This window comes from Hemitrygon akajei, chromosome 20, assembly GCF_048418815.1.
Source record: "Hemitrygon akajei chromosome 20, sHemAka1.3, whole genome shotgun sequence".
In the NCBI taxonomy this organism is placed as follows: Eukaryota; Metazoa; Chordata; class Chondrichthyes; order Myliobatiformes; family Dasyatidae; genus Hemitrygon; species Hemitrygon akajei.
In genome coordinates this window covers 27,171,328-27,182,971 of record NC_133143.1, presented here as the reverse complement: position 1 = coordinate 27,182,971, position 11,644 = coordinate 27,171,328, and the positions used below count along the sequence as shown (strand labels likewise).

The following is an 11,644-nucleotide window of genomic DNA, read 5'->3' as shown; positions in this document are numbered from 1 at the left end:
TTGCAGAGAAGAGTGAAGAGCCAAGAGAACTAAGGGAACACCTGTGATAGGGTGCTTAGGGAGAATGAATCATGGAAGTGGTAGAATATACTGGCCAGGAGGGTTGATCTGCCTGGACGGTATATGAATATGAGGAGTTGACTAAGAAAGAGGAAAGAAGAAACTACACATTGCTGGATCTATAAAATATAAACACTACAAATGCTGATACATAATTCCATCCCTCTTCTGTTCTTGACTTTTCTGATTTTAGCTTCTTACCTTTCTCTAATGAAGCCTCAAGTAAGCTCCAGGGACAACACCTCATCTTCCAAATAAACAGGGCCAAATACTGAATTTAATAATTTATTTATATCAGCCTTCCTAATTTTTCCCAGAATGTGACATTTTTGATGAAAGAAATCAACTTGTAACATTGATTAAGATTCTCTGTCTGTATATGAGGCTTAAAGTGTTTGGTATTTCCAGAATTCCCTTTTATTTAGATTTTAATGTTTTGTATCTCACCTGAAACATTATCTCTGCTTCTAGATGCTGCCTGCTCTGCTGCGTATTTCTGATATTTTTATTATGATTTGATATTATTTTACAGTGAATAACCAGAAACAATGTTTAGTTTGGTTGAATGAACGTGGTAATGTTGATTGAGAAATAAATCTTGACCAGCACATTGTGAAGAAAACAGTGGAGACAGAAATTGTTCATTGCTGTTTTAGTAACAACTGAGTAACAGTTTAGTAACAGAGTGGACCACTCTGGCCTTTTGACCTGTTTGCCATGGGTGACCTTACCAAGAGCAGAAGCACAAAGCCCTGACTTCAGCCAACAGAGCTCTCTGAGTCATTGAGGCATGCAAGCCTCCAAATCTTATGACAAGCTTGTGATCCGCTTGGAAATACAGTGATCATGGAGGACTCTAATATGCCAGTAGATCCTGCAAATATCACAGCGAAAGTCAGAGATGTAAGTAGCCATTTTTACTAGTACTCCAGCTGTGCATTTACTACATATATGTCACTAAAGGAAATAGTTTCCCACGATATTCTTGATTTCATGTTAAGTAGTTCCCTGCAAATCAGTAAGTTGCCCATACTGGGCACCCAACTGCATTTTAAACATCTCTGTTGCTTCTACCTCTATTAACTTGCTTGGCAGATTATTGTGTTATTTACCATCCTTCAGACTCTTTTAAACAATGTAGTCTGATCTCAAATGTTTATATTCTGCTGAAATCATGTATTGATTTATAGATTCGGTACAATTATTTATTATTATTTATCATTGAAGCATTAATTTCCGAATGAACTCTAAATTTTGATTTTAAGCTAAAATGAGCACCCTGCCCCTTGCGTGAATTGCCTTCAAGTCTCTGGAGAGTAAGTGTTTCCAAACATTTTGTATTTGAATCAAAACTTTGGATGCACGGAGCAAATATTAGATCTCATCACAAAGCGGAATGCACAACGCGCTTTCAAGTTACGACGTCACAGAACATCGAAATATGACGCAATAATTAGGTTACCTTGGGAACGACGGCGGGACACCGGAGAGAGGAACGTGAGAATGACGGACTGAGAGTCGGGGGCGCGCGTTATGGGGCAGCTGGAGACTGCGGCAATCCTGCGCAACTAAGTGGGGCGAAACACACAGGCCACCGGGACACGGTTTGGAGGTTTTAAACCTTAAAGTGCTAGAGTTGCGTGCAAATTGCAATCCCGCACCATGCATTTGACGACGATTGATCGAGTCGGGGACGCTGTTGCTCTATTTTTATTGTGCGCGCACTATTCATTTCTGTTTATGTATCTTTCTCCGCCAGTGTGAGCAAAGAATCCGAACAGTTTCGTCTGCTGCTTCAAGTCCGTCTTCCACTCACCAGTTACGGTTGCCAGGCATGTTGGAATCAATCCGAGTAACCGGTACGTGTCACTTCCTGTACTGGGGATGGGAGGGAAAATGTTTAGTTATTAATCTTGAGGGGGGGGGGGGGTCTTGCTGGGTTATTCAGTGTCTTTCCCCCCCCCCCTCACTAATTTGGACAGTTAAAGAAAGACATCCGTCGCATTGCAGTTTTCAATGGTGCGGTGGATCAACATTTTATCATTGGTTTCAGCCGTTCCATTGAGGACGGCTATTAGTGTTTGAGTTTGCAGTAGCATTTTTTCCCCCGTCAGTCTAGTTTTAAATTGTGGTACAGTATATATGTAATATGCACCTTTACATGCTGAGCGCTACGACATCGCTGTCACCCACGGTGCGGACCCATTTACCCCCAATGATCAGTTGAGATGTGAGTCGCATAATAAAGTGGTTCCGTTATTAACAAGATGGTGCTTTAAAGGGATATTGTTCTAACATTTGAAAAAGTGTTTTTTTTTTGCTCATTTATGTTATTTGCTGTGCTTCGCGATTATGTATTTAAAAAGTAAAACATTACACTTGTTAAAACTGCAGATGAAAACAATATTTCATCTGCAGTTTAACAATAGTGTTATGTTTGATTTATTTATTTTTCTAAAAATACTAAAAGTAGGAAAGTTTTATCGTTTCACTGCCTTTGGTCTTGAAGTTTCCAAGAACCACAATACTGTTTAGTGTGAATTGAGTAGAAAATTCTCATAATCTTGGCGAAAAATACTGTGTATAGGACATATTATATGTATCAGATAGTGTCTTGTAAAAGTATTCGGCCCCCAATCTTTTTGTTCATGTCAATGAGTATCATAACCACGGATTTTGATCAATTAGAGAATTTTTATTTGTGAATCACATGCTCCTTTTTCACAGTAACCTCCCCCAAAAGAAAGGAAATTGTAAAGCATGAAAAACTAAAAATTCAAAAACTATAATGTCAGCACTTCTGAAGTATTCATCCCCCTTTGCTTCATACTTAATTAAACCACCTCTCCCAGCTATTATATCCAGTAGTCTTTTTGAAGAAGTATTAGTTTTGCACAACATGATAGAGCAAGATTTGCCCATTCCTCCTTGTGAAATTGCTCTAGTTGGGGAGTGGTGGTAGACAGCAATCTTAAGATCTTGACAGAGGTGCTTGATTGGGTTAAGTTCAGGACTCTGACTGGGCCACTCTAGAATATCCATTTTCTTTATTTGAATCTACTTGATGGTTGCTCTGGCAGTGTGCTTTGGGTTGGCCTGCTGAAAGAGAAAATTCCTCCCCAGTTTAAGCTTTATGACAGAGGCTAGCAGGTTCTTATCCAGGATCTCTCTGCATTTAGCAGCATTCATCTTCCCATCAATCTTGACCAGATTTCCAGTCCCTGCTACTGAAAAGCATCAGTGTAGCATGATGCTACCTCCACCATATTTAATACAGTAGCAATGGTGTTACCTGATGGATTCGCAGTGTAAGATTTATGCCACACATACCGCTTAGTGTTGAGGCCAAAAAGTTCCACTCTAGTCTCATCCAACCACAAGACCTCCTTCCACATCTTTGGTATCTTCAAAGTGGTACTTTGCAAAGTATTTATGGGCAAGGTTATTAAACTTTACTTTAGCCAGGGCTTCTTCCTTGCCACTCTTCTGTAAATGCCCTGTTTGTGCAAGGCCTTAGAGATTGTGGAGCCATGAACTTCATCTCCAGTTGCAGCCACTGGCTTCTGCAGCTCACTCAGAGTGACTGTTGGGTTCACAGTAGCCTATCATACAAGTGCCGTTCTTCTCTGATGATGTAGTTTAGAGGGGTGGCCTGACCTAGGCAATGGTCCCGTATTATTTCCACTTCTTCACTATGGACTGTACTGAGCTCCAAGGTATGTTCAGTGCCTTTGAGATGGTCTTGTACCTTTCCCCAGATTTGTGCTTCTCTATTGTCATTTCCCTGACTTGCAATGAATGCTCTTTTGTCTTCATTTTGGTTTGGCCTGTTGAAAATCTTCCATACCGTTGGACCTTATAGATAGAGGGGGTGTTTACTCTTATGAATTAATTGAAAATGGATGATCCTCCAATTTTCTACATCATTAATTTGGATGATTTGGTATGGTGATATATTGTACCTGAAGAAAGATAGTGTAGAAATTACAAAGGGGATGAGTATTTTTTCAGCCCCATTATTTTGTATTTTAATTTTTACTCACCATACAGACAATATCCTGGTAAACTGCTTCTGTACTCTTTCCTAAAGCCTTGACACCTTTCCTGTAGTGTGGTGGCCATAACTGCATAGAACTCCAAATTTGGCTTGAACAAGGTTTTATCACGTGGTAGTGTAATGACAATGCAATTTACATATTTATACATATAACCCATAATGGACTACAATAATAATATTCAATCAAACATGTATGTACGCACATGTAAAAGATAACTCAAGTATTAGTGAAATATTAAATGCACAACACTCTTCCCTGCTTAGCTAAAAACTCCCAACTCAATAGAGAATGCATCTCAACTATATGCACGGTATATTATATAATATAACTAACATATACAAACATCCGCAGCATAGTAAGTTTTAAATTGTCCCATTCAGGCCTAAAGATTTAATCATGATAGCAGGTTTCTTACTCTTGTTGAATAATGTTTTTCCTGACCGGGGGATCACTCTGCTTGGCAGGTGAGACTTGTGTCTGTGGGGAAAAATTCTCAGGTTCTGGAGCCTCCTCTGTGGTGGTTGTAGAAGTTGACTCTGAGACTGCAGGAAAGTGGTTCTGACAGCTTTCTTTTTCCTTTTTCTTCTAGTTTGTGCATTTTGATCTTGGGAAAGTGCATTTATCTCACTGGAGCATTCCATACTTCTATTGCTCTCTTTTTGGTGTCTTCATCCACAACATCATCTATTTTCATATCTCAATTGACTCCTTTCTTTTTGGCCTTCCATTCCTCCAGCTGGACACTGGTCTTGACATCTACTTTTACAAGCAGCTTAATGTCTCTCACTTGAAATTCTTGCAATAGCCTTAATGCATGCAGATTTCATTCTGTTTCTTGCAGCTTTTCTGAATCTCCTTAAACTAAGACACATTTTGCAAGTAGCTGCCTGATCAGCATATCAGAAGCTTTCTCAGATATGCTGCTTTACAAAAACTGTGGTTGTCGGACACTTTCACGATTCCTTTAAACAGTATGGTCCTTCCTTGGTCCAATGTGCTTTCTAAACAGAGGCACCAACACCTGTTTGTCCATTCATGGTATACAGCTTGGAAACGTTTGTGGCATCATCTAGTACCTTTCTGAATTTGCTTTCAGATGGCTTCATTGCAGGGGATGTGGTGTGCAAGTTGTGGATAGATCTCCAGTCAAGTTGTAGTTGTCTTAGTGACTCATGCCCCAGTAATGCTGGTCCTCAAGTTTTTTTTCTACATATGAGCTCAATGTGTCTTTTTGGTTGTTGTATTTCACCGTTGTGAATGTCATTCCCACAGGAGTTATCTTTTCTCCAGTGTAAATTCTTAGTTAGATACCTACGGACTTCAGTTTAGTTACTTTGAAATGCTGTTTAAACTAATTTTGTGGACCAACTTAAACAGCCGAGCCAGTGTCTAATTCCATTTTAATTAACTTGCCATTCACTTCTGGTGCAAGCCACATTGCTTATATATTGTTAACTTTCACATTGTAAATCTCAAGGTTCCTCTGTCACTTTCATCATTATCATAATTTTCATCAACAACATGCAGATTAGTGCTCTTTTTGAAACTACAACTTGACTTTTTAGCTTCTTTCTCTTCCCTGTGCAATCTATTTATTTTTATCTGCCGAACACCTTCTTTGTATGTGTCCTACTTCGTTGCATTTTCTGCAAAATTTATCTTTAAACCAGCATTTGTTTGGTGTATGTGAGCCTCTGCCACAATGCTAACACAATTTATTCAGCCAGGCTGATTTCTTTTTGGACATTGCAATTTTGATCATGCTCACTTTCATCCCAAACTACAACTCAGTTGTGTCTCATCCTCCTGTTTCCATTGATACAGCAACTTGAACTGCTCTTTTGAATGTAAGTTGTACTTCAATTAGAAGCTGTTTTTTTAAAAAAAATGTGCTTTCTTGTAAGATTCCACTAACTAACTGATCTCTTTATGCATCATTACACCCATTACAGAACTGACAATGCTCAAATAATTGCTTCAGTTCAGCCACAAATAGACTCCCCTTCTTTATGATTCTGCCTATGAAACTTACAGCATTCTGCACACAATAATGTCTGTGGTTCTGAATGCTTCTCTGGTTTGGTTGGAGCAGTCAGAAACTTCAAAGCACATTGCATGCCTTTAACCCCTGCACTTAGCAAAATTGGTACTTGTTTCTCATTGGCTATTTCATTTGCTTCAAAATACAGTTGAAAAAGCTCAGTATACATATTCCAGTCATCACATACATCAACTTTTCTGATGTAGCCAGCCATTCTTGTTTTTTTTTATTATCACCCAGTAATCACCCTTTATGAACCTGTGATTTCTTCCATTTTCTGCCTTTTTTTAACTCGGCAGTCTCTGTATATGCTGGGCTATATTTCTTTTCACTCAGCATTCCTTGCTGTGTTTTTTTTTTGCCTCGAATGTCTCTTTACACTTCAACAGGTTTGTAGCTGCTTTGGGTTTGTTTTAAAATGTACCTCATTCTTAGTGTTGTGTTTTATAACTTTAAAACATTAAACAGATTCAAAGGATGACAGGGGACTCTGAAATGTGAGTCTAACTTCGAGTTTACTTTAACTGAGTCACACGCATATCGCAAGGTAGTGTGATGGCGTATGCAATTCACATATTTATACATATAGCCCATAATGAATTATTCAAACAAACAAGAATGCTTGATCAAATAAATATAATATTATACAAATATTATCGAAGTATTAAATACACACCACCTATCCCTTAGGTTAACACTTCCAGGGCTTTATGGATGATCACCCCAAGATCCCCCTCTACCTCATTCCTCTTAAGGACCCTGCCATTTTTCTGTACACTTATCCCTTGCACCTATCTCTCAAAATGCATCAACCTTGCTCCTGTCTGGGTTATATTTGCCATTTCTCAGCCCAAATTTCTAATTGATTTATATCCTCCTGTATCCTTTGACAACCTTCCATACTATTTGCATTTTCTGCATCTTTTTGTGTCATCTGTAAACTTGCTAATCAGACCAACTGTATTTTCATCCAGATCTCACATATTATGAATACAGAGATCCAATAATGATCCTTAGATCATTATCTAAGGAAGCGTAATAGATTAATTTCTGGATTGCGTACATTGACTTACAAAGAAAGGGTGTACAAGTTGGGCTTGTTTCTAACAGATTTTGGAAGAGAGGATATCATTAACTTTTGGATTTTTGATAAGTTTTGACAGGATGGATGTTTGAAGTGTCTCGCCTTGTTTGAGAAATTAGAACTAGAATTCAATACTTGGAGTTAAGAGAACTCTCATTTAACATCAAGATGGAACTTAAGCAAAAAAATCTGTTTTGTTTTACTTCAGATGGCCAAACTAATGCTTGAAACACTCAGCAGGTCAAACAGTACCCCTAGAGAGGGGGAGAATTAAGGTTTCAGGTAGATGGTGGAGAGTAACAATCATGAAAATATTTATGTTTTTCTATTTGATCTGACTTAGTTTTTAGAGTGGGCCTTTTATTTTTTGAAAAGAAACAATATTTGGAGTTTGGTTTGAAAAGCTAGTGAAATAGAAAAAAGTAGCGACTGAAGGGTCATTGGAAGTAGGATTAGACTAGATACTTTAAGTTGTATTGATCTGATAGGCTGAGTCCCTATTTCTTTGCTGTTCAAGAATTGCCTAAATTTTAACACAGCGGTTCCCAACCTGGGGTTCACATACTTCTTGGTTAATGATAAGGGTCCATCGCATAAAAAAGGTTGGGGACCCTTGCTTTAAAAGGTTAATATATTTCATTTCATAAAGCACACATAGTCTTTCCCTAGCCAGTAGGTAAGCTAATTTGAGAATCCAGGCACAAAACACTGCAGTTGATTCTTAAGTGCTGTCATAAATTAACTAGCAAGCATTCAGATGTATCAAATTGCTGCATAAAAATGTAATGAGAATAAAGTTGGATGGACCATGCAGGATAAACATAGACCTGGAACTGACAAACAATACTACACATTCAGCCCTGCACAGTTGTCTTCATGACCTATCATTGGGGAAATTCTATAATTAAGCAGACAACACCCTGCAGCGTCGTACATTTTCTTTCGAGCAGCATTCCAGTTTCCTCCATCATGGTTCCTGGATACTCTTGTTCCACTGGCAAACCGACCTATCAAACCTGGTGGCACTATGATGTAAATTACTAAAATAAAGAAGCATAGTTTTAGGCATCGTCAAAATTGACTGAAGGAAATTGTAGGCAAATGGAAAATCCTTCAATTATAATCCATTAGTTTGTTCAGATGAAGAATCAGTGGTCCTCGATGTGGAAAAACATCAAATACTCAGGAGTACTGCAGTGGCAGACTTCAATGTGTGACACGGTTAATGGCTTAGAAGCAGTACTGTTAAATGAGCTAATTGAATCATGCTGGACACCACTCCTAGATAGGATCAGAGCCAGAGAACCAGCATGAGACATAGTCCTACTTGACCCTGGTCAGAGACACATTGGACATTGTCAGTATTGTTTGAAATAATCATCTCTGGTCATTGTTGAGCTGTAATCCCATTATTACATTGCCACATAACACGGGATATAAGCAATGGGGGTCTAACTGAATGAAGTTATGACATAAGCTTTGGCACGTACAGGCAAACCCAATATTGCTGGGGAGGGGTGGCATTGAAGTGGAGCTTCATGCTTCGAGAAATAGTTTATTTACCTTTTTTGCATAAATTCTGTGAATTAATTCTATTCTGTACTTGGGTAGCGGTTTGTGAATGCTGTGCTGTTAATCAGATCAAAGCTCTAAGGCAGGGATTCACAACCTTTTTTCTGCCATGGATCAATACCATTAAGCAAAGGGCCCGTGGACCCCAGGTTGGGAACCCCTGCTCTAAGGTCTTGTTATGTCCATTCATGAGTGTTCATGGACTATTAAACAAGTACAAAGAAGGTTCCATTAACACCCCCATTCTCAATAGAGTCTGGCTACTGAGTACAAAAAGAGTGAAGTATCTAGAATCTTCTCTTGAATAAATATGTTATCAAGGAGCCTTAGTAAAATAGAAGCCGGGGGGGAATTAAGGAAGCAATTAAGAGTCTTAACTAGAACAAAGGAAGATTATTGTGGCTATTGAAGGTCAGTTATCCCAGCAAAAGGCTATCACCATAAGAATTCCTTAATGCATTGTGTATGCTCAATTATTTTGTGCTGCTTGACCTTCCTTCTAAATAAAGGATGTTTATTAGCAAGAGCTTGACATTCACTTCAATTTGGATAGAGATATTGACCACTATAGCACAGAAACTAGCCCTTCAGTCGTCCTCGTCCATGCCAACTATTAGTCTTCCTAGTCCCATTGGCCCATACATGAACCATAGCCTTCCATCCCCCTCCGATCTTATCCAAATTTCTCTTGAATGTTGAAATGGAACCTGCATTCAGCACTTCGGCTGGCAACTTGTTCCACACTTTCACCATCCTCTGAAGAAAGAAGTTCCACCTCAGGATCATCTTGTATATTTCACCTTTCACCCTTAACAACTTCAGTTCTAGTCTTGCCCAACCTCTGTGGAAAAAGCCTGCTTGCATTTACTTTGTCTTAACTCTCAATACCTAGGTAATAATTATAGCAATATCTACGTCAGGCTGCTGTTTATTGACTACAGCTCCGTGTTCAACACAACCGTACCCTCAGTTCTAATCAACAAGCTCCAAATCCTGAGTCTCTGTACTTCCCTCAGCAACTGGAGCCTTGATTTTTTCATCAGGAGACCACAATCTGTGCGGATTGTAAATAACATCTCCTTCTTGTTGGCAGTAAACACTGGAGCACCTCAGGGATGTGTGCTTAGCTCACTGCTCTACTCTCTCTATGCCCACAATTGGGCGGTTAGCTCAAGTGCCAACTATAAATTTGCTGATGACACAACTACTGTTGCCATAATCTCAGATGGTGATGGGGAGGCCAACAGGAACAAGACGATCAGCTGGTTGAGTGGTGTTGCAGCAACAACCTTGCACTTGACTTCAGTAAGACCAAAGAATTGGTTGTGGGCTTCAAGAAGGGGAATCAACAAGGGATCAGAAGTGAAAAGTGTGAGCGGTTTCAAGTTCCTATGTGTCAGCATCTCTGTGGATCTATCTCAAATCCAATATATTGATGCAATTACATTGAAGGCATGGCAGTGGCTATATTTCATTCAGAGTTTTAGGCAAATTGGTTTGTCACCTAAGACCCTCACAAATTTCTACAGATGTACTGTGGGGAGCATCCTAACTGGTTGCTTCACCATCTGGTATAGAGGGGCCACTGCACAGGATCAGGAAAAGCTGCAGGAAGTTATCTTAGCCAGCTCCATCATAGGCACCGGCATCCCCAGCATACAAAACACCTTCAAAAGGTGATGCCTCAAAAAGACAGCATCCATCATTGAGGACCCCATCAACCTGGACACACCCTCTTCTCATTGCCACCATCTACTGTAGGAGGAAGTACAGCAGCTTGAAGACACACACTCAACGTTTCAGGAACAGCTTCTTCCCCATTGCCATCATATTTCTGAATGGACAATGAATCCATGAACACTACCTCACTTTTTTATTCCTCTTTTTGCACTACTTAATTAACTTTTATATACACCTATACTTTATAGTTTTTATTATTATGTATTGCAATAGATATAACAGATGTGACAAGGGGAAGGATGGCTCAATGGCAGAAGGAGCTTCCTGGTGCAAAAAGGAGTATTTGGGTGAGATGTGAAAGGCACTCCAGATCCTGAAATCAAATTCCAGCTCTTCAGAAACAAAATTAGGATAGTAGGATTGAAATTCTATAGTAATTGAATAGAGACACCAAAACTGGAAAAATATAAGATAATTATCCAGACACATGGTATGATAGGCATTGTGAAACTATATTTTGTTGGTTCAGAACAAAGTTGATGCATTATCTGAGACATTGGTAATCTTAGTTATTAGAGTAATTAGAGCATACAACAGGCAGACTAGGCTGCACTACCAGCCACTAAATAATTGAATTGCAGACCAACTGAATAAGCCGGTCCATGCTCCTGTGATCTTTTTCAGTTGAAAACTTTACCATTGCAAATGCACAGAACTTTTTATTTATCTATTTACTTTGTTCTTTTGAGTCAAGCTGACTGCACACTTTTATATATACTTTACAAACATGTATGATGTGCAAATATGTATCAATTGGTTGTCTTCTATATTAATTATTTTATAGATCTTTTTATTTTCCTTGTATGGTTGTAACTGGTCTCCAGATATTGATGTAGCCCAATAGGATACTGGCCTATTGATTGCCATACTACTATTCCCTGTATAGAAATTATTAGATGTTCTTATTTTTAATATATAATAATTCCCATATTAGGAATCTAAGGCATTCCTAAACTTTGTATGTTTAGGAATGTTCTATATTTTAAACAAACTGGTTTAGCAACAATTTGCATTAAAAGAGTATGTTTAATACAATTTAAAATCCACTAGGTCTTTGAGAAGTGCACTATCATTAGATAGATAGATAGA

General features: G+C 38.7%; 1 protein-coding gene across 4 annotated transcripts in view; it reads left to right on the top strand.

The window, feature by feature from the left end:
• Positions 1-1,528: 1,528 nt before the first annotated feature.
• The window catches only part of matcap2 (microtubule associated tyrosine carboxypeptidase 2), a 61,987-nt gene continuing 51,871 nt past the window's right edge, over positions 1,529-11,644 (top strand). The window contains exons 1-2 of one of the 4 annotated variants that reach the window (XM_073024047.1): positions 1,529-1,664; positions 1,820-1,919. In XM_073024047.1, the coding sequence (XP_072880148.1) occupies positions 1,895-1,919 (25 nt within the window). In that variant the 5' untranslated portion in view covers positions 1,529-1,664; positions 1,820-1,894. Of the gene's footprint in view, positions 1,696-1,819; positions 1,920-11,644 lie in introns of all 4 variants that reach the window. The other 3 variants (XM_073024045.1, XM_073024046.1, XM_073024048.1) reach the window with 3 other exon arrangements.